Raw genomic sequence first — 23123 nt, forward strand, 5'->3', positions numbered from 1 at the left:
GAGAACAGCCCTTTTTCTCCCTGTCCCCCTCCATCAAAATGAGGTGATTCTCTGCAATGTATTTTGCAGTGAAATTGGAAAGGATGGTTCTTTTACCAAATATCTTCATTAGAAAATTCAATTATACAGCTTCTGTCAGTTTTCCCAGTTCCTGGTCATTAGCATTGTCCTTCTGCCTTATTTATAGACCAGATTCAAACCCCGTGGAAAGTAAATAAAGGTTTCAGAGCATTTTGGTTGTACTTAGGGATAACTGTAAACCATCCTGTTGTTTTGGTTTTTTTTTTAACTCCTGGGGGTTTCAATGCAGAAAAAACAGCCACGAGCTGATCCCTGAATTAACTGAGCTTATGGCAGGTGAGAGCCATCCCCTCTGGTGTCAGGAGTGGGATTCTGTGTGAGGACACACACCTCCACCTGAACCAGGCTTCCCCCAGCCCTGGGGGAAGGAGGCATTTGAAGTCACCAGGTATTTGACCCGTTTCTTCATTAGAAAATTCAATTATACAGCTTCTGTCAGTTTTCATAGTTCCTGGTCATTAGCATTGTCCTCCTGCCTTATTTATAGACCAGATTCAAACCCCGTGGAAAGTAAATAAAGGTTTCAGAGCATTTTGGTTGTATTTTGGTTGTACTTAGGGAGAACTGTAAACCATCCTGTCCTCAGCTTTTTTTTTTTTTTTTTTTTTTTTTTTTTTTTTGTCTCTGTTTGCAATACCTGGGAGTTTCAATGCAGAAAAAACACCCATGAACTGATCCCTGAATTAACTGAGCTTGTGGCAGGTGAGAGCCATCCCCTCTGGTGTCAGAAGCTGGGGTATCAGATACACACCTCCACCTGAACCAGGCTTCCCCCAGCCCTGGGGAAGGAGGCATCTGAGGTCACCAGGCATCCGACCCATTTCAGTCAGCGAGATGGAGACAATGGAAACTGAAAACCCAGCAGATCTCTCTCTTTCTGCTGTTTGTGGAGGGGCCTGGGGTGAACAGAACTCATGCAAATGTGCATGGAGGAGGTGGGAGGGTGAATGTCCAAAGCTGGGGGTCAGGAACTGGTTGGTTTGGGTGAAGAGCAGAGGGAAGGGACCCCCAGTGTGTCCCAGTTTGGGATTTTGTGAGTGCAGCTGGATGTCTGGGTGTGTGACTGAGCTTTTGTGTGGCCTGGGAGGAGGAGCAGCACATCCCTGTGCTCTGCACTGCTGAGGTGAAGCAGATATTGTCTGCATGTCCATGATTTCCCTTTTCTCACAGCGTGAAGATGAACTCACAAAGGTTTGCTTAAGCAGCCATATGGTGATATAAAAAAAAAAACAAAACAAAAACCCCAGAAACTAAATTAGAAACTAAAACAACAGCAACAAAACAGCCCCAAAACCTGATTCTCGCCACTTTGGTCTAAAATTAATTTTCTCTGTGTTTTATATTTCCTTCTTCATCCCACTGTGTGTGCTGTATCCCTCCCAGTCAGGGAGATAGCAAAGGGCAGAAGCACAGAAAGAAACTGGTGGGTAAATGATAAAGTTGATGTGAGTTAAATGGTGAGTGGAGTGGGAAGATATGGAGAGCTGGAAAGTCTCCCAGGAACTGATCTGGAGCTCTGACACTGAGAATAGGACACCAAAATATAAATGGGGAGAGGACTTTCAGCATAACTGGAGCCAGGGCTTCTTTATTTAAGTAGAAGTGCTGTTTTAAATTTAAATTTAAATTGAATGTGACTGAAGAAGAGGAAATGGTATATCAGAGTTTATTAAAGGAGGTGGCTGGAGTCCAGAGGCATTGGAGGGAGTGGGAAGAACACAGGAGGTGGAGTTGGGATGGTGCTGACAAGAGATGGCACAGATGTGGCACCTGAAATTGATGGGAGCAACACCAACAACAAATTGAGGGTGATTGTGGTGAAGCCATGGCAGCAAAAATTGATGGAGCAGAGAATAAAGGCAGACACTGTAGCTCTACAAACATCTGCTATGCGAAAGAAAGATTTCCGATTCTGATATATATTTATTTATATATAATTTCTAGATAATCTTTTTGCAGTTCCTATCTGCTGAGCTTGATAAAAAAACATCCACTGCTGCAGAGGAGTGAGGAGGAAACAGTGATTTTCTTTAAATAATGGTGAAAACTCTGGAGAAACATGGGACAATCCTAGATCAAAATTAGTTTCCTAAAATACATACAATTATAGAATGGTTTGGCTTGGGAGGCACCTTAAAGATCATCTCATTCCAAACCCCTGCCATGGGCAGGGACACCTTCCATGGTGAAAAACACCAATCACTTGTTTTTAAAATTTTAAAAGTTTAATAGTAATAAAATGGTGATAAAAATAGTAATGCAATTAGAGTAATAATAATTTGGACAATTTGGATTAGGGCAATATGAAACAATAGAAACAAAGAGTTATGGACAGTCTGAGTACCTTTTCTGGGCAAAATAAGCCCAAAAAAGGACCCACATTAACAGAGGATTAACCCTTAAAAGCAATAACCTGTTGCATATTCATACACCTCATACATGATGCATAAATTTCATTCAAACACAGGATTCTGTCTGGTCAGTGTCAGCTTCTTCCTCTGAATCCTGACAGCATCTTTGAGGCAGGAAGAAGTTCATTTCTCCTGATAATGGAGCAATACAATCTCTTTCTCTGAAAGATTCATGTGTCCTGTGGCTGCTGTCTCACTGTGAGTCCTTTCTTTAAAAAAAGTATCCTACATAGCATAGTTTCTATTACAACATTTTGTTATAACCTAGAACTATATTTAACACACTACTTGAGAAAGTTAATACAGCATCACTTTCTAACACAATACATATAATATTCATTTTAATATTTGCAAAAAGCAAATAATAAAATATGCATTTTTCACATACTATCCCAGGGTGCTCCAAGCCCCATCCAGCGTGGCCTACATCTCCAAGCTGCATTTTGTCACACAGAAATCAGTTACGCATGTCCAATGTGAACTCCAGTTATGATCTGAGTCTCCTGTGACAAATTTGCCCATTTTTTGAGGAGTGTGTGGTAACACCAAGCACAGGGGAAGCTTCACTGCTGACAGATACCTCAGGGAGGAGGTGGACTCAGTCTGCTGGGTGGCAGAGGAGTGAATGAAATGCTCTTTTCCAGCCCAACATTTCTGTAATCCAGGGTCCAAACACCCTGAGCAGATTTCTGGATTAAAGAAAGACCTTAAATACCTCAACTGCTGAATTAGGTTCATCACAGCATGAAACTGTGCCTGCACAAGGAAGGATGTTCATAAGTCTGTGCCCCTCTTTGGGATTTTTTTCTTTGTTTTTAAGAGAAAGAAAAAATAGGTGCAGATGCTGGCACTGACAGGAAGTCAGTGCATTAAAAAACATCCTGGTACAAGATGGTGAAGTATTTAAGGAACACTCCACCTGTTAAAAAAGCATTAAAAAAAGCACCAAAAAACACCCAAAACGCCAGACAAGAAATCTGTGAACCAGTGCCAAAATCATGCAGAAATAGAGAAATTGCTGTGCTAATGAACAAGAGGAACAAAAGGAAAGGACATTGTAGCTACATCTCAGTTTGGGATGTTTTTATTTCCCTGATTACATTGAAAATCTCTTGAAAGAATTTTGTGTTCAGTGTTTTTTAAACAGTGCTCTGCCACTTCTGGTTTGTTCTGTGTTAGCAGACAATTAAAACCTGAAAATATAGTAATAAAAATTATAGATAAGTATAATAGGGATAATAACTTTGAAAACATTTCTTTTGAGCTTGTGTGGTCCAGGTGTTACAGAAATCAAGTGATACAGGAAAATAAATTAACCATAAGTTTTCCAGGAAAATAAGGAAGCAAAATTGACAAGTTGCTCTTAATGCACTGGACCCCAAAAATGCACAAAAAAAAAGATAAAAGTTTTACAAAGTAGAATAAACTAAATAGCTGGGAATTTTTCCAAGAGTACAAGTGACAAAGATTGCTTTGTTTCAGGACCACACGTGACAAAAATTCATTAAATGTGAGGAAAGAAAAGAGATCTGACCTGGCTTGAGGGACAGGACCTGGAAGGGTTTAATGCAAATAAAGATTTGGTGTGTCTGCTCTGGTTCTCTTTCCAGTTTGCACAAATAACAAGGGTTTCAGCTTTAAACACCCTGCCAAGGTAGACAAATTCACATTGTCTGCTGGAAAACAAAAGGCATGTCTGAGAGAGATTCTCCTTCTGGTGTGAGAATTTGTATCCTCTGAGCAAATCAAAAAGTACTCAGGGCTGTTCCTGTGCCTTGGACCCTTTTTCCATTTCTAAGCACATTCCAGAGTGGATGGTTTTGGTGTGGGGTCCTCCCCCAGATATTTTTCACTGTCTCTCCAAGCTGCCATCACTGTTAGACAGGAATGCACCCAGAAAAATCTGGATCCTTTTACCCTGGACAGCTGAACACCAGTGCTGGGATTGACCTTGTCCCTCTTTGTGTAACCATGGGGCAGAAACAGCAGTTCCAGGGTGGGTTTGGGTTTGTTTAAAATACCTTCTTTAGGATGGGAAGATGCACCCCTAGAGAGGTTTATATCTCTGTTTATATCCCTGTCCTGGCTGTTCTGGGAGCTGGGCTGGCAGTCCATGTGTGCAGGGCAGTTGTCTCTGTACATTCCTGTGAATCCACCTTCAATCTCTCCACAGGCAGCCAGGCCATGATTTCCCAGCCTCTTTATCCCAAACAAAAGGCAGTTGCTGCACACCATCCCCCCCCCCCCATCATCATCATCATCATCCTCATCATCATCATCACCACTCCTGCTTAGGACAGGCCTCACATCCTGCAGGGGCAGTCAGAACAGGAGGTGGATGATGCAGCTGCAAACTGGCTGGTCAAGCAGGGAAAAGAGAGGTTCCTTTAGAGAAATCTGCTCTGAAGGGACCTCAGGCTGTGCTGGAGGAGATTGGGAAGCTGCAGAGTGGCAGGGGTTGAAAAGCTGAACAAAATCCTTGGGCACAGCCTGTGTATAGGTCAGGCTGAAGGAATTGTTGTGTGGAGACCCAAGGGGATAGCAAAGCACAAATTCCCTGGTTTTAAGGCCCATGTGTCCCTAGAAAGGTTGAGGATTCCATCCTTGAGTCCATGGACGAGTGTAGTGACCACTGGCATTGCCAGCAGCTATTCCTGCCATTCCCCAGTGGGATGGACACCAACCCTTCTGCAGCTGTAAATGTGTTCACATGTGTCAACTCCACTGTGGTTTAATCATGTTTAAGATCTGAAGATAGACCTAAGGTTCCATTCTTGCCTTGTGCACCACAAAAGCAACAAAAGAAAACCCCTGAGCTCAGCAGAGCCCAGACAGAGTTTGTAGGGTGTATATAGGAGATAGAACCTGTCACCAATTCACACCACTCCCTCCAAACACAGCTCCACAAGACATCCCAGGGGGTTTTAAACAGAAATGTCCATCCCTGTGCCTGACACTGCTCCTAGAAAAGCCTGAAAGCCTCATTTCCAGAGGAGAAAGAAATGCTTTGCCCAGGTCCTCTGTGTTTGCAAGTGATGGAAAGGCTTTGTGTGGGGAGCATCAGCTCTGTTTGGAAATCAGGTGGTTCCAGGAAGTTTTGGGAGGCAACAAAACAAAAGAACAAAAATGCAACAAAAGAAAACCTCTGAGCTCAGCAGAGCCCAGACAGAGTTTGTAGGCTTTATATAGGAGTTAGATCCTTTCACCAATTCACACCACTCCCTCCAAACACAGCTCCACAAGACATCCCATGGGGTTTTAAACAGAAATGTCCATCCCTGTGCCTGACACTGCTCCTAGAAAAGCCTGCAAGCCTCATTTCCAGAGGGGAAAGAAATGTTTTGCCCAGGTCCTCTGTGTCTGCAAGTGATGGAAAGGGTTTATGTGGGGAGCATCAGCTCTGTTTGGAAATCAAGTGCTCCCAGGAAGTTTTGGGAAGTTTGGGAGTCTGATATTGTACCAATCTCATCAGAGACTTCAGTTCCTGCCTTGCCTCACTCTCTCCCTCCTCTGCCTTTGTTGAAGATGGGGTGGCTGAGAACAGAAAGAGGGAAAATCAAAGGGCTCTGCATCTTCCCTCCTTTCCCTCCTCTGATCCACATCCTTGCCAAAGGAAAGTGTGAGAAATGTTGGCTGGCACCCAGAGGGGTTCTGAACTTCCTCCTTCATGGGCAGGCTGGTGTGAGGTCCTTTGGAATAGCAGCTGATAGGGGCACCCAAAATGTGTCTCTCAGGGGAGTTGTTTAGATCCCCATTCCCTCCTGTTTGCTCTGTGGGATAGGAGGAGTCAGGGGATGGAGAAAGGGATTTCAGCCATCCCTGCTGGTGTTCAGGGCTGCTCTTGAAATCTGCAGGAAGGCCTTGAGGTGTGTAATGCTCATGTGCAGGTCTCCACCAGCCTTACAAACAGATCCCTGCAGGGTCAGGACCTGCCTTTTGCTGGGGGATTCCTTGGAAAGGGGGTGAAGGAAAGTTCATACCCTCCGGCTATAACTCCTGGATCCTTTCCCTCTTAGTGATGCTGATCTGGAGATTATGACCTCGTTTTGCAAGAAGTTTTGCCTTAAAAAAAAAAAAAAAAAAGAGAGAGAGCTGGGAATGTTCCCTCTGACCCTGAGAAAATGAGAGTTTGATGACATTAAAAAGAAGCATCTCAAATCCAGAAATATTTCCCTTTTCAGCTGGGCCTTGTTCAGTAAATTGCCATCTTTACTGTGTCATACATGCATCCATTTTCAGTCAGGGAAAGGCAGAAGCACAGATCCCATCCCAGGCAGCTGTCCTCCATCCAGATCTGCTGCTGACTGGGAGCAGGAACTCATTTCTTCCTCTCTACTTAGCCACAATTAATTAAGGATGTTAAAAGAGTTTATTGCTTCCTAATATCATCTGGGAATGGTTTCCATATGTTGTATTATTCTCCAGAGTGGGCAGAGCTCCTCAGCAAAGTGGGGTGCAGCGTTGCTGAACCCCAATTAGGTTGTGTTTAAGGAGAGGTTGCAGGTGGCCTCTCACAGAAAGCTGCATCTCATCCTTGGTTCCCAGACACCTCACAGGATCCTTTCCACAGGGAAATTAAGCAGACACTCTCCACATCCAGTGCAGCTGTTTGTGGTGTTAAATTAAAGTGCTGCGATTGCAGAGAGCCATTCTGGAGCCGAGCTGTTGCTTAATTGTTTATGGCCATGGATGCCAGCCAAGCAGCAGTTCTGGAGTGGCAAACACTGCAAATCTGACCTGAAAAACAGATGTTTGGGGCAAAGCCAAGGTGGTTTCAGGAAAGACAGTGGGAGGAATGAGAGAAAAGCAGGAAACCAGTTATCTGTCTGATTTATTGGGCAGGGTAAAGAAATCCAGCCCAGAGCAGAGTGCTCACACGAGGCTGGGACAGCGGTAAACTCTGGTTTTAGCAAGCTTGAGCCAGCCTTTGCAAGGCTTACGAGGGCAGCTGTTGGTTTATCTGTGCTGATTCTTGCTGTGCCAGACTGTTTGCTCTGCAGCTGGTGGAAAGTTCTCACCTGTTTGCCGGAGGCTGCAGAGCATCTCCTGCAATAAATTGGTTTTTGTGAAGTGTGACGGTGTTCACAGGGATTCTTGGATGAGGGAAGAGACAAGGATCTGACTCCATGTTTCAGAAGGCTGATTTATTGTTTTATAATATATATTACATTAAAACTATACTAAAAGAATAGAAGAAAAGGTTCTCATCAGAAGGCCAGCTAAGAATAGAATAGCAAAGAATGATAACAAAGGTTTGTGTGTCTTGGACAGAGTCCGAGCCAGCTGGGCTGTGATTGGCCATTAATTAGAAACAACCACATGAGATCAATCACAGATGCACTTGTTGCATTCCACAGCAGCAGATAATTAATGTTTACATTTTGTTCCTGAGGCTTCCAGCTTCTCAGGAGGAAAAATCCTAAGGAAAGGATTTTTCAAAGAAGATGTCTGTGACAGTGAAGTCCCAGCACAAGTCTCTCAAATTTGATACATTGAAGGGATCCATTGAAATGTTAATGGTTTGGGGAATCTGATCAAAACTAAATCTTGCAGTGAAGGTGCTTCATGTAAATAGATCATTCCCAGGTATTCACATTGGCTCTCACAGGAGGGAAATCTCACATTGGTGGTTCCAGTTCAGGAGCTGAGGGTGCCAATTTCCCTCTGTTCCTCTCTCAGGAGCCCAGAGGACTACCTGGCATGGGGATGCAGATGTTGCAGACATCTGGGTCTTGGTGAGATCTATCCCCCTGTGTCTCCACAGAACCTCTTGGGCTTTTAAGTCACCTCTTCTTGTCCCCTTCTTGTCCTCTTCTTGTCCCCCTGCTTGAGCTTTGAAGTGACCTCTTCTTGTCCCCCTCTCCTGCCCAAGCAGGGACACCAGGAGCTGCCCTGGATCATGCCCAGATGGATTTTGAATATTTCAAGAGTGAAGATTCCACAACATCTCTGGGATACCTGATCAGGAGGTGCTTGATTGCAGAGAGTCAAAATGAAGAGTTGCACTGGAGGGGAGGGAGGGAACATCCAGCATTTAAGATGAAGGAAAGTTTTAAATGCCACTGCTCAGGGAGCTGATCCTCAGATCTGAGCAGTAGCACATCCAAGCTGTGATTTTTGGAGCAGTGACAGGAGTATTTAGCAGGACAAGATGCTTTCACAGTTTTACCTATGTTGTGAATACATTGATTTAATTGAAGTGTGACGAATTGCAGCTCAAACGTTTAGTCCTAATTTTATTTCTTTTATACCTGAGTCCATAGTCACCACATTTTATTGCTGAGGAGCCATCAAAAGATCTTTGGATTCTTTTAGCAGCACTCATGTTCTTAGATGCCCAACACACTGACTAATAATTCTGACTGCCACTCTGAGCTTTTAAAGGGGAATTTGGAAAGTCCTGGTAAGGGAATGCTTAACCCCTAGCACTTCCTCCTGCTCCTGCTTGTGGAACAAGAGGTTCCTAAAGCCAGAGGTGTAGGAATTAGGGATTTGGAAGGGGATCATAATTTTCTCTTGCCCAGCAGTGAGCAGAATTGGTGGAATATGGTAAGAAAGGACATTTCTGTTCACACACAGAGATTCAATGAGGATGTTTTCGCTGTTGATTTTAGTCTTTGCCCATCTTTAGCTTTCCACACTGATGCTACAGAATATGCAGCTCCTTGGATTTCGCCTCTGCTGCCAGACACCCTTTGATTTGTTTTTCCTTTTGTCTTTAGACTTCATAGGCGTCTTGCTTTTTGAAACAAAGGAAATGTCTAAGTAATAATACATGTCTGCATCGCACACAGAGGGGGAAAAAATATCTTTCTTATTTAATAATATATTTATATTTAATATATATTAATTATATATATTATATATATTCAATCATATATAATATATAAAATATATAATATATAACATATATTTCTATATAATATATAATATATAAAATGTATATAATATATATTATATATATTCTATATTATATATTTTATATTATATATTTTATATTATATATTTTATATTATATAATATTATATTATATTATATTATATTATATTATATTATATTATATTATATTATATTATATATATGTATTATATATATTATATATATTATATATGTATATATGTATTTCTACTGAAGAGATTTTTTTTTTTCCTTTCTTAGTTTGATCAGGTTTCTCTGCTTCTGACAGTTGAGGCAGAACTTTTAGCCTTTTCTTGCCGTGGAGCACTCACAAACCACTCACTGCACTTCTCTTGCAGTGCCACAGGTCTAGCTGTGCTTGAGGATCTGTCTAAATGCAAGTGGCTCTCCAAAGCAGCTTCATCAGGCACTTGGCTAATGTGAAACCTCCTTAAGAGATGCTGCCCTCATCCAGAGGAGAACAGGATTGTCTTGACTGCCTGCATCCAGCCTGACCTGGTGCTTTGCCTTTCCCAGCTTTTGGGACTTTGCAGAAGCTCTGATGTTTTCCTGGTTGAGGGCAATGCCATGTGCAGAGATCCATGGTCTCTGCATTTCTGGAGATACACAATAGACATGAGTCACAGGACATTTTTCCCTTTCTCTGCCCCAGACACCTGATGGTTTTCTTCTCTTTTAAGTGCACTATCCAAGAGAGTTTGTGACTTTCTTGCTGTTTTCCTGAAAACTCAGCCTGGTTGTTGGCTAACACAGCCAGGAGCTCAAATGGGAACTAGAGTCTTCAGATGCTGTTTGTTGTATAAATTGGCCTGATGTAGAGTAATAAATTTAGGGAAACTTTCTGGGAAGGCAAATTCTTTGTCAGAGAACATGGACAGTTGGCTTCATGAGCCATCTGTGTTGGAAAATGTTGGAATGTGGGTGCTCAGTGCTTGTGAGTGCTCAGCCAGAAGATTTGGTGTTCCAGTCCCAGCAATAACTGCAGCACTTTGTTTTATAAAACAGGAGGAAGGAGAAGATCCCATCAGATCCAGGATAAAAGTGGAATAACAACCTGCAAGCTGGCCATGTGCTGATGAAAAGTTGTTCTGGGTTTTGTAGCAGACCCAGACTTTTGTACGAGGGGCTGATGGAAACTCATCGCTCCACACTGCTGGGGAAGAGAGAGGACCCTCAAGCAAAGGGCTACATCTTGGTTCCTCAAGTTCTCCTCTCTCCTTGATGGTCTTGCCTCCTGTGTCTTTGAACAGAGAGGCAGGTTTTGAAATCAGCCTGGCCAGAGGAGCAGGTATTCATTCTGCTGAAAAAAACCTTTCCATGTTGTCCACAATAGTGATGAAAAGAGAAGCACCTCTCAGAGACTGAACTCATCTGTCAGGAAAATACCATTTGCAGGTAAGAAAATGCTATTCCCAGCAAAACACATGGAACTTCTTCCAAGTGAGGCTAGAGAAGCTTCCCTTCACAAAGATCATTTTTTATGTGTAAAATGCAGAAGTGACTTGGCTGCATCCCACACCACAAGTCGTTCATCCTTTTGCTGTTGTGCTTGAACAATGTGTCCTTGTCAATATATTTGACAGATAGCAGCTGGTGATATCACTGATGGCTTTTAACTCTGGTGGTCCAAGACAGACATCTGCAGCTGAGTTCAGAGTGCCTCTTGCTCCACATTGACTGGAGGAGAAGCCAGGAATGACAGGCTCAGATGATGAGACAAAAGTTGGTGGTAAATCCCAGTTTTGGGCCCAGATGGTAAAATGATGGGCACTAGCTACAGCAGTTAGTAATTTCTGGTTTTACTAAATCTTCTCTCTGAAGGCTTTGGAAGACCTTGCAGAGGAATTTCTGTAGATTTTCAACCCAAAGGTTTTGTAATGTTTCAACCCAGAGGTTTTGTAGTGTTTCCTGGCACCTTGATTGTATTTGTTTCTGTTTTCAGCTGCTTAAAATAAACCCTGAGGTGCTGCTTTTTCTGGTGGGGTATTTTGTTTCACTGTCTATACAGTGTGGTTCATATGAGCTGAACTTTCTCTTTATAGCTTCACTTGTGAATATGGTTCAGCACCCAGGAATGCCTGAGCTCCTTCCCATGCCGCATATAAATAGTGCACAGTTATTTCACAGTTTCACATTCAGCTTGCAGGCTTCCAACAGTATTCCCAAACCCCTCTCTACACCCATAGCGTTCAGGTTCTTGATGTGACTCAACATCCATTACAGCAGAGGTTCACCCCAGGCCAAGCAAGCTCTGATTTGTGACTCCTGTGCATTGTCATCCTCGTTCCCGGCGGCCGGCGTGGAGTCAGCAGTGCTCAGGGCTGCTCCTGTGGGTTTTCCCAGCCCTGTGATGAGTTCAGCTCCGTGGTTAAGCCAAGAGCTGAGTTCCAGTACCTTGGGCACGTCCAGCAGTGCTGGCTCAGTCCGTGCGAGGAGGTCAGAGAGGCTCCAGCTGGATGGATAACTAGCGGCCGCTGCCCGACGGAGATAAGGGGCTGCTCAAACCCAGGGGAAGTTTCAGACTCTGTCCCAAGTGTTGCCTGTCTCTTGTTTGGCACAGGACTTGTCATGTCTCCCTTCCTGAGGATTGGTTTGTCCAACTATGATAGTGGCCCTTACCTGCCATCCCAGGGGGAGGTGATTAACCCCTACTGCGCCGTGATGGTCAAAGAAGCCGTGGAGTCAGGTGAGTGGGGAGGGCTTGGGGGCTTCTGTAATTCATGTCTGTGCTTTTCTGGGTCATTTCCTGTGTGGGGGTAACTAGAATGAGCCATAAAATAGGTTGGCTTGGAAGAGACCTCAAAATCATCCATTTCCAACCCCACTTTGTAAAGATTTGTGAAGCCCTTTATGTGTCCCAGCACAGCACAAATTTGGTTTGGCGTGGTCTGCAAGGCAATCTGATTTTAAGATGGTGCCAGACAAATCTGTATCTCCAGTTTGATGAAATTATCAGCTGCATTACAAGCCCCAGCATGTGACAGAGCAGATGAGCCGAGCTGCATTTGGTTTCACCCTTCTATGACCAGTTGTTGGTTTGTCAGTGGGACTCCAGACAGGTGAAATCTGAGTGCGCTAAAATATTCTGGCAGGGCCATCATTGTTAATCACTTTTTGGGGGGAGACTGACAGACCCAGCCACTTCCATAATTAAAAAAAAAAAAAAAAAAAGGTACTCAAAGAGCCCAGTCTCTGCAGAAATAGTTAATTTATCTGTGTAATTGCTGTGCTGTGTAAAAGGTTCAAAAATGAAACCTCTTGAGAAGCTGTTTGCTGTGTCTGGATCTATGGATTGTTGCACATTTATCCTGGTTGAGCAACACTGATGAGTCCTCCTTCAGAAAACATTTATTCTATGTCTTATGCATGAAAATAATTCCAGTGAAAGGATAAAAAGTTCTCCAATTGTGCTTTCAAAGGATCATGAAGAGCAAGACCTTCAGTGTTAGGAAGTTACTCATATTGGCTGATATTTGGCTTAAATCTTTGATACATTTCTAATTTGACTGCTGTGATTCTTTGAAAAATAAAATCCACTCAGAAATCCCTATTTATTGAGAATCCCCGTGACTGTAAACCCCAGAGGATGTTAAAGTGGTTTTAAAAAAAATGAGAATTTTAAAATAATTCAGTATTTCACTGGGGTTCCTTTTTTATTTGAGTCAGCATTTATCACATTGAACTTTGTCTTGCCTTAAATGATACTTCAAATAATAATGGAAGATATAGTGAAGTAAATTCAAAAGGAAAGAAAATACTGCATGACAAGATATCCCTAAAATCTTACTTTTATCAGAAAATGCATTCTATTTTAGCTCTGTGCAGAGCCTGGCTGTTTGCTTTAATGAGACTTTTGAAAGCCATAACTCAAATTGAAATCTGTGTCAGTTTAAAAGTGAATAAAATCAATTTGGTCAGAACAGACCTATATTTATTTGTCTGACACAGAGCTGAAAGTGTTTTCTGGTATCCAACAAACACAAAAGTGTTTTCTAAGGGATATCATTTTTGTGCTCCTCAGAGTCAATAATCATTATAGTAATTATATTTATTTTAATTATTAGTGTAATAATTATAATTATTTTAATTATTATTATAATAAATCCTCCACCAACAAAAAAATTGTGGTTGAGGGAACTTTTCTCCATTAGTAAGGGCTGAGTGTAGGAAAGTGACTTTTTGACATTGGGAGATTTCTGTTTGCTGGGATGAAATTTCATCTGGTGATGGCTCAGAGCATGGTGGGACAGGATCTCCTGGGGCTGATCCACCTCACCCTCCCCTCCTAGGGTGGGCTGAAGCACCTGTGGGAGGTGTTAACCTGCTGGAGGGTGTTTAAATGTGTGGATGGACAACTTTACCTTAAAGGCACTGAGGAAAGTGAGGCCACCACGGAATCCATCCACCCTGTAATTCCCAGGTAGTGCTGTGTGAGCACTCCCAGCCTGAGGGACACATCCATGAGGAGTGTGGTGAATCACACCCTGGAAAAGCTCCCCCTGGCCACACAGAGCACTCAGAGGTCTCTTTCTGACGTGCGGGGAGCTGAGCCTGACTCCAAATCCCAGGAATGCTCTCCGTCACCATCCCAAGGAGCTGTCATGCTCTAGCAGGCTTCGAGAAGGCAAAAGGTCTCCAGACAAACATTAACTAAATATATTTGAGGCAGAATCATGGAATCATTAAGATTGGGAAAGACCTCCAATAACGTCAAGTCCAGCTGTGAATCCAACGCTTCTAGTTCCACCACTAAACTGTGCCTTATCCCTGCTTCGTGATCATTTTTCTTTTGGTCATAATTTGCTCTCCAGCTCCCTGATTTGACAAAGAATTACTACTCAGTTGTAATTGGATAAAAAAAAAAATTAAAAATTTTAAAAAAATATATATATCACTGATATACAAATTTTGGCTAAAATTTTGGCTTGACCAAGGAGTAGGAGTGGATCAGCTGCACAGCTGGTGAGAGATGCTAATCACCCTGGCCTTGTGCACTGACACTTGGCAATGAAGGAGTTTTTTAGAGCAGAAATGATTGCTGAGCAGGGCAGGACATGCCTACATGTTCAAGGCCAAGGAACAACCTGGTCTAGTGGAAGTTGTCCTTGCCCATGGCAGGGGGATGGAACTGAATGGTTTTTTAAGGTCCCTTCCAACCTGAACCATTCTGTGGTTCTATGTTAGCACTGGCAAATTGTGGGTTTTTTTGGTTTTGGTTTTGTTTGTTTGTTTGGTTGGTTGGCTGGGTTTTTACAAACACAACAGTGGTAGATGATAAATGTGTTTTTCCAAAACCAGGGAGTTTGACTTTGGGTTCATGCCAAAGGCTGTCCCTTGTCAACCAGCCATAAGGAAAAGGTCATTGGTCCCCAGGGATCTGAGAGTGTTGAACATCCTCTGTGGACACAGGGTTGTCACAGCAAGACCACAGTGAACAATTTCAGAAGTTGTGGATAGATCTTGGGTAGCCTTTTACATTTTTCCACTTGCTTATTTTGTAAAAGAAACCCTGTCACATTATAATGCAATCTGAAAAAAAAAAAAAAAACACACCTCCATACAGTTGGAGGTGTTACAGCAATTTATAACTGATGACAAAATATTTCAGAAATTATGTGTGCCTCTGAGATATAAAAAGAGTCTGCCCTTTAAAAGTGGCTTCTGCCTTCACAAGCCACCTGGCCGGGTGCCATTTTGCCACCTGCCTTGGTGACATTTGCTTCATGAAGGCTCCTGCTTCATGTCTGAACTCCGCAAAGCCTCCAGGAAAAGCTCTCCCAGCCACAGTGGAAGCTGCTCCCCGGGAAAGACAGTTGCAATTTCATTTTTCAGGAGCCTGGGGTTGGATTAATCCCTGGCAGAATTCCACAGCCGTCAGCGGGACGCACCAGGGGTGGCTGTCTGATCCCGTATGTTGGGCAGTTCATTCACATTCCAGGGCTTGTTTATTTAAGCCTGGTGTCCTAGAGTGCAACACAAATGAAATCACTTGTTTTGCAAGTGCTGTGTTTCGCATCTGTGGCTTTTTCACTGATACAGCAGAGAAATGATGGTCCTTTACTGAGATTTCTGCTTTCCGGGATGCTGGAAAGTTTATGCCTCATTTTTGTCTCTGATTTTTTGTGAATTAGTCCTCTCATTTAGGGAAAATTTTTTTTTCAGCATGTGTTTCCTTCCAGCTGCATGTTCTTTTCCATCTGGGATTATTGGAAATAGCAGCAGGGCCTTTAGATAGGGGTCACAGGTCTGCTGCTCTTTTTCTCTTATTCCTTCAGCTTCAGCATTTGATGGGTTGAATATTTGCAGAGGGTGTGATATAGAACTTACCTTGAGTAAGCATCCAAGACTTTTACAGGGCTGTATGAAGTAAAACTGGCTCTGTGACATAAATAAATCTGGCTGAGATTCTTTTCAGAGAGACCCAGTTACAGAGAAACCTCTGCAAACCTCAGAGATATCCATTTTTTTTACCCATCACCATATTAAGATGCTGTGAAAGAACAGGAATTAAAGAATTAGGGAAAGTTTGTTTCATTGAAAACTCTACATCCCTTTGGGATAGTTACAGATCTGCAAGACAGTTCATGTTTTAACATCCCTTAGCTGGCTACTGGGCTGGACATTAATCCCAAAGTGCACCCAGCTTTTGGGGGGTTTGAAGCAAACCTGTCTCATTCTGCAGTGCTTTGGGACAGGTGATAAACAAGGTGGGATGGGATTCACCTGATTAGAAGTGGGTATTTATGGTGCTGGAGTCAGCATTAGAGATCTCCTCAACAGAACTGATGGGGTCAAGGGTGGAAATTACATTTTTAGGGTAAATGTCTGTATTTGGTCTCATGAGCAGCCCTCACTGGATCAATTTGTGTTCTCCTCTCAACAGAGAATGGCCAAGTGTACGTGCAGAAGAAGCCCACCATGTACCCACCCTGGAACAGCACTTTTGATGCCCACATCAACAATGGCCGGGTCATGCACATCGTGGTCAAGGACAAAAGTGCTGAAATGGTCTCAGAGACCACAGTGGAGCTGAAGGTGCTGGCAGAGAGGTGCAAGAAGAGCAATGGGAAGACAGAGATATGGGTGAGCATCACTCTCTCCTCCTGCAGGATGTGCTGGGGAGCTCCTGTAGGGTAAGGGGAGGTGTCCTTGTGTCCATGCCAGGCTGTGGTGTCGCCAGCAGCACAGGGGGACTGGCTGGAATAATGTTTGGAGACTACTTGGGCATGGCTTGAGGGAGAGACTTGTCAGAAGAGAAGAGCTTGGCACTTTTATTTTAATTGAAACCTGCCCTGTGCTAGTGAGGATCCTGCTTCAGGTGAGTTGTGCCCACGTATTAATCTTTGCTGAGGAAACCCAGTGGGAACAAATGTTAGTATGACTGGCTGAGCATGAGTTATTTTATGTTCTCTGGGGAAACAGCTTTAAAAAATTTTATCTGATATCAAGTAGCTGATTCACAGCTGCCTGAGTTCAGAGTTATGTCAGAGCAACTCCTTAAAAATCGCTGAAGTTATGGTGGTGTAAATTTGAGCAGTCTTCACTGGAATGCTGAATGTGAGGTTGTGTTCCGTGTTAGTCCAAGCAAGAAGGATCCTGGCAGAAATATTTAAATGCAGAATCCAGCTAATATGAATCCAGTGGATTCAGATTTCCAAAGGCACTTATGGATGATGAGTCAGGTAGGTGGGAATTGCCAAGTCCATAGGGGAGGCTCCAAAAAATGCCTGAATCACACAGAATGACTGGGTTGGAAGAGACCTTCAGGATCATCGAGTCCAACCCAGCCCCAACACTTCAAATGGACCATGGCACCCCAATAATGAGCTTGCAGCATCCCTCAGGTTGACTCTAAAGATGTTAGACTTGCAGAACTGACTGCCTAAAAGATTTCAGCATCACCTGTCTGAAGCTGGCTGGGTTTTTTGAACTGCTCCCACTTTCCCCTTGCAGGATCCATTGGGAAAACGTTTTTTCTATAGAAAGTGGTGCTCCTAATTTGGTGTCTAAAAAGCTGCCCACATCTTCTGTGCTTTAATCACATTCATCTCTCCTATCATGCTGCTCTGAGTGTTTGATATGATGAGATCAACCCTCCTCTCTCTGTAGCTGCTCCTACCCTGCTTGTTGCCTCACATGGGTATGAGAAACCTGAAAATTAGCATTCATTGCTATTCATCAGTTCCCACTGGGAAAAGGAGATCGCTTGCAAGTCATCTGAAAAGATTTTCCCTTCTCTGAGTGACTGTTTAATGGACTTTTTTTCTTGTTTTTCACTTATCTCAACCAGCTAGAACTGAAGCCTCAAGGGCGAATGCTGATGAATGCAAGATACTTCCTGGAAATCAGTGGCAAGTGATTCTGTTTGTTAATTTATGGCTGTGATTTCTGGGCTGTGGGGCAGACATGGTGTCTTCACTAAAAGCAATGCCTATGTTATTACTGACTGATCCATAACAACAAACATAACTGCTTGAAAGAAAAACTCCAGAAAAGTGATTTTTATTGTGTGGTTACCATTCTTCTGTGATTTGCAAGGCAGATTTTTTTGGCTGGTTTACCACTAAATGGCAGATATTCCCATTATGCTAAACAAGACAGAACAGATACATAAGGAGGCAGCTCCTTCTGAAATAATTCTGCTTTATGTACTGCAGGAAATTCATGGAGGGGCTGGAGCATGTCCAGAGAAGGGAATGGAGCTGGGAAGGGTCTGGAGAGCCAGGAGGGGCTGAGGGAGCTGGGCAGGGTCTGGAGAACCAGGAGGGGCTGAGGGAGCTGGGAAGGGTCTGGAGAACCAGGAGGGGCTGAGGGAGCTGGGAAGGGGCTGAGCCTGGAGCAAAGGAGGCTCAGGGGCCCTTGTGGCTCTGCACAAGTCCCTGCCAGGAGGGCACAGCCGGGGAACAGGGACAGGAGCAGAGGGAATGGCCTCAGGGAACAGCCTCAGGCTGGCTATTAGGGAAAATTTCATGTAGAAAGGGCTGCATTCTTCTCTGTTGAAGGAAATGGTTAAATTCAAATGCTTGGTCTTATTCTCCCATCTTTGTTGCCAGTATTCTCATACCCTCAGGTGCAGGGTGTAGCTGTGAGGTGCAGATATCTGGAAGGCTCTTCCATTCATAGAAACAGAGAAGCACTGAAAGCAGCCATGGCCATGCTGATATTCTCTTAACCATCCCTACCTTTAATATAGATTGGACTGCTGTTTGTGTGTTAAAAGGGGTTAGGGAGGCCAAAGCATAGAAAATGCAAGCTGTGCTTGTAAAACAAATATCAAGATCAGCATCAGATCACACAGGGAGCCAGTTCTTACAGGTTACCTGAGTGACTCACTGTGCAGTGCAGGAGTGAAATAAGCAGAGATTGATTTTCTGTGTGAATTTTAGATTTGTAGGCACAAGCTCATGTAGAAGTGTGCGTGAAGTCAGAATTGGTTTGTTTGCTGTCCCAAAAAGTTTAAATAACTATGAATTACAACAAGGGCACAGCCAACAGCAAGGCAAGTGTTGGCATGGAAAAATAAGAAAAATATCCTGGGACATAAATATCTGCTTAATGACACATGTATATGCACACAGAAAGGATTCTGTTAAATACCCATCAATAAAAAAAAAAAATATATATATATATACACACATGTAAGTTTGTGTCCATATATCAGTAATTATTAATTTTTATGGAATTTCATTCTTTTTAGGACATGTTTCTTCAGCCATATAGAGTTTTATAATTAAATTACCTCTCCTTGGGAAATTTTTGTTCTAGGTTTCAAGAGCAATGTTATGAATAGTCAAGAGAGCTCAGTGTCCCAAGTCTAAAGTCATTTCAGGGTAGGAATGGTAGCTAAAAACCATCCAAATGAGACTTTTCATAACATGGGTTTAATAAAATGGTGTTTCTTTGAGTATTCATTACCATCAGTGAATCATCAGCTTCAGTCACATAGTACTTGGGCAATTTGCATTTTCTGAAGGTACCTGATCAGGACAGGGTACACTCAAATACCTTTCCTCTCCTCCCAGATGCGAAGGACCTGGCTGACTGTGAGACTGAAAGCTTCTTCTCCTTGCACCAGCGCAGGGGAGCCATCAAGCAGGCCAAAATCCACAACGTCAAGTGCCACGAGTTCACAGCCACCTTCTTTCCACAGCCCACCTTCTGCTCTGTGTGCCACGAGTTTGTCTGGTAAATGCAAAAGGATCTGGGCTTCTGCTCCTTTGAACCCCAGGAGCCCTTGCTGGTGTCACTGTGGCGCTTGGGAACGTGGCTTAGCGTTGGGCATGGAAATGGGCAACACGGGGGCAACATGGGCGAGATCTGGGTTAATGGTTGGGCTGGAGGATTTTAAAGGTCTTTTCTGGATGATTTTAAAGGTCTTTTCAAGCCTAAAATATTCCATGATTCCCTGTTAAATATCTGTTCTCCTCCTGTAAGACCCTAGGCATTTTACGTGTAGAGTTATTGCATCACTTTAAGGATGTGGTTTGCAGTTGTAATTCCAACTGTGAAAAATTCCCCTCATTTTTAAATTTATTTTTTACAAATATTTTTGGGTTTGGCAAAATGCACAGGTATTTCTCATTGGTCCAGTTTGCTGTTGGGATTTCCTGAAATTCAGGATGTGAATGTGTGCTGAAAAGGCTGTGAGAACCATAGAGAATCACTGCACCATCAGATTAATTGAGGATAATGAAATTAAATAAGCTCTACAATGCGTGATAAAAAGCAAAGCAGTTTTGTTCTCCTTCTTTGATAATCATTGCTCTTCTTTCTTCTACTGAGCCTTTCAGACAACTCAGGATTAACCACTGCTCTGTTCATTTCAGGGGTCTGAATAAACAAGGCTATCAATGCAGACGTAAGAAACTTTCTTTTGTTTTCTTATTGGCATTATTTACTTAATATTTTCTTAAGGAATTTCTTTATTAACACCATGACACCCTTGCTGTTGCAGAATGTAACGCTGCCATTCATAAGAAGTGCATTGATAAAGTAATAGCCAAGTGTACAGGATCAGCAATCAATAGCAGAGAGACAATGGTAGGTTGTATTACTATTATTATTGTTTTATTTTATTTTATTTTATTTTATTTTATTTTATTTTATTTTATTTTATTTTATTTTATTTTATTTTATTTTGATTCCCTTTAAAAAGTCTTGAGTGTCACTCAGATCTCTCCTACACCACTGCAAAGCAACTTGTGATGAAGCAAAAGGACCTACTGAGCTAAGGACTCTGTGACCTCATCTGTGCCCTTTGCTTTTTATGTTCCCAGTGATCTCATTACCTCCTACTTAAGATTTACTCAAATGCAGCTGCAGAATAAGCAGTTGCTGAGTCAGAACTGACATTTTTCTAATGCATAAAGTATAACTCAGAGGGAAGTAATGGACATGAGGTGGAGATTTACTGGAGAAAACTCTTCACTATCCAATGTTAAGCTGGACATCAGGCTGAATTTTCAGTTTTGTGCTTGAACAAATCTGTGCTTGTGTTGTCTGAAACAGTCAGTGGGAGATCTGATATCTCTGCTGTTATTTGCTTTATTTTTCTCATGTCAGTTTATTCTAAAATTTTCTTTTTGGTAGGCAAACCCAGATCTTAAACTCCTGATAGCACTATTCCCTTTACCTTGTGTCCTACAACTTCTGTTTACTACTGTTCTCCTTCTACAGTTTTTATAGATGAGATTGCTCTCCCTTCTCTTCTGACATCTCCAGGGTAGATGTAACCAACTTTGTCATCACCTTTCACACTAAGAGAATTACAACAGGCTCTTCCAAGGAGTGATTCATGACAACAAATGTAGGCATCTATTTCAGGATGAGGTGAATGATTTTTAAAAGTACCAATGTTTTCCCACTGAGAATTAGCAGAGCCTGGGTATGTTAATGAGGCACAAGCTGTTTTTTGGTCAAGGCCAGGGATGAAATGACCCAATTCCCTCTGAACTGCAGTCACTATGTATCAAAATTTGGGTTTGTGAGCCTGATAAGCAATTTCTGCTTGGCAGTCATACCCAAGAATAAAAGAGCAGTAGAGAAAGCAACTTCTGTGGTACAGGTTTGTTCTTCCCCACGGCGCCGAGGTGGAAATGAGGAGTGGATTTTCAGCCTGGCTTTTGTCTTGCAGTTCCACAAGGAGAGGTTCAAGATCGACATGCCCCACCGCTTCAAAGTGTACAACTACAAGAGCCCCACGTTCTGTGAGCACTGTGGCACCCTGCTCTGGGGGCTGGCACGGCAGGGGCTCAAGTGTGACGGTGAGTCCTGGCCAGGGTGGCACCAGCTGGGCGTGGGAGGGGTCGCTGTCTTTGGAGGGTGGCAGTCTGAAAATCCAAACCGCATTTATCGCCTTTCTCTGTAAAATCACTATGAGGTGGCCCCCAGGGGGGTTTCTGTGGTTGAGATGGCCCCTGAGGTATTAAAAGTCTTTTTTGCCAGCCTCATGACCAAAAAAAAAGTCGAGATTCCTTGGTTCTGCTTTTTTTTTCTTTTTATTTGCTCTTATCTATTCCATTCTCTCTCTGACCTGCTGAGATCTGTCCAGCAGGTCGGGTTGTGGCACAGTCCCTGCCCTTGGGGTCGTGTAGGCTTTGTATACCAGCAACTACCTGTACTTTATTTACAATAATTTTCCAGTACCTATCACCTACGTTAGACAGTCTGTCTCTACTCTAAACCAGTCCAGAAGTGTCACCATCACAGCAGAAGATGGAGGACAAGAAGTAGGAGAAGGACAGGACACACCCAGATTCCTCTCTCTTGCCTCTTGAACCCCCATTCTAAAACCCCAAAATTGCTCTTTTTCTTTTTTCTTTTTTCTTTTTCACCCTGTGACAAATTCACTATCATTCTACTCAAACTCTTGTGGCTTGTAACTCCTCACACAAAGTTGGGAATTGTTTCCATGGGCTAAAATCAAAGGCACAGCTGTTTGTGACTCTGTGCCAAGGTCTCTGAGCCCCCTGTCAGGGTCTGGAATAACCCAGGGCAGCCAGAGCAATGTGCTGGGTTCTGACAGCACCCAGGAGGGTAAAGGAGTGGTCTACAGGACTGTCCTTCAGGGAGGATTGTTCTTCAAGAATGAGGACAACTGTCCATGAGCTGAGAGATGTTTGATCCAGCAGGATGATGAGTTGCTTCCCAAAGGGACAAAGAGCACCACAGTGACCCTGTTCATGTCCCAAGTCACCCCCAGTATGAACTGGCAAGCTCTATTTCCATTGTCAGACCCAAGACATTTCACTGTCTTCATAATTTCAAACTAATGGCAGGATCCTCTTCTGTGATTACAGTTTATCTCTGAGATGGTGACTTGTAATTTTAGTAGCCTGTACCTGCAGAGGCTGATGGATGTGGAAATGCAACTTCTAGCCAGGAGAAAATACAAAAATAGTCTCCATAGGGAACCAAAAAACTCCCTGAGTGCCATCTCAGGAGCTCTTTAGGTGGCTGATCTCTGTCCCTGGCCAACACCTGCTCCTGCCCAACCCTTCATTGTCCTCGTGTTCTCTCTTTCAGCCTGTGGCATGAACGTCCACCACAAGTGCCAGGCAAAAGTAGCAAATCTTTGTGGAGTGAACCAGAAACTGATGGCTGAAGCTCTGGCAATGATAGAGAGCACCCAGCAGGTAAATAGTTTAAGTATTTTTAGATACTCTTCTAGATTTTGGCTTTTATGAGTCACACTCAAGAAGTCATGGTGTTGGC

The 23123-nt window shown here is 43.1% G+C and overlaps 1 protein-coding gene across 1 annotated transcript in view; it reads left to right on the forward strand.

Moving 5' to 3' along the window:
- Positions 1-23123, forward strand: part of PRKCQ (protein kinase C theta) — a 58237-nt gene that overhangs the window by 7982 nt on the left and 27132 nt on the right. The window contains exons 2-10 of the mRNA XM_058806158.1: positions 10416-10805; positions 11971-12096; positions 16294-16493; positions 17701-17761; positions 19433-19595; positions 20237-20268; positions 20365-20450; positions 21544-21673; positions 22935-23044. Of these exons, the coding sequence (XP_058662141.1) occupies positions 11979-12096; positions 16294-16493; positions 17701-17761; positions 19433-19595; positions 20237-20268; positions 20365-20450; positions 21544-21673; positions 22935-23044 (900 nt within the window). The 5' untranslated portion in view covers positions 10416-10805; positions 11971-11978. The remainder of the gene's footprint in view (positions 1-10415; positions 10806-11970; positions 12097-16293; positions 16494-17700; positions 17762-19432; positions 19596-20236; positions 20269-20364; positions 20451-21543; positions 21674-22934; positions 23045-23123) is intronic.

This window comes from Ammospiza caudacuta, chromosome 5 (genome assembly GCF_027887145.1).
Source record: "Ammospiza caudacuta isolate bAmmCau1 chromosome 5, bAmmCau1.pri, whole genome shotgun sequence".
Lineage (NCBI taxonomy): Eukaryota > Metazoa > Chordata > Aves > Passeriformes > Passerellidae > Ammospiza > Ammospiza caudacuta.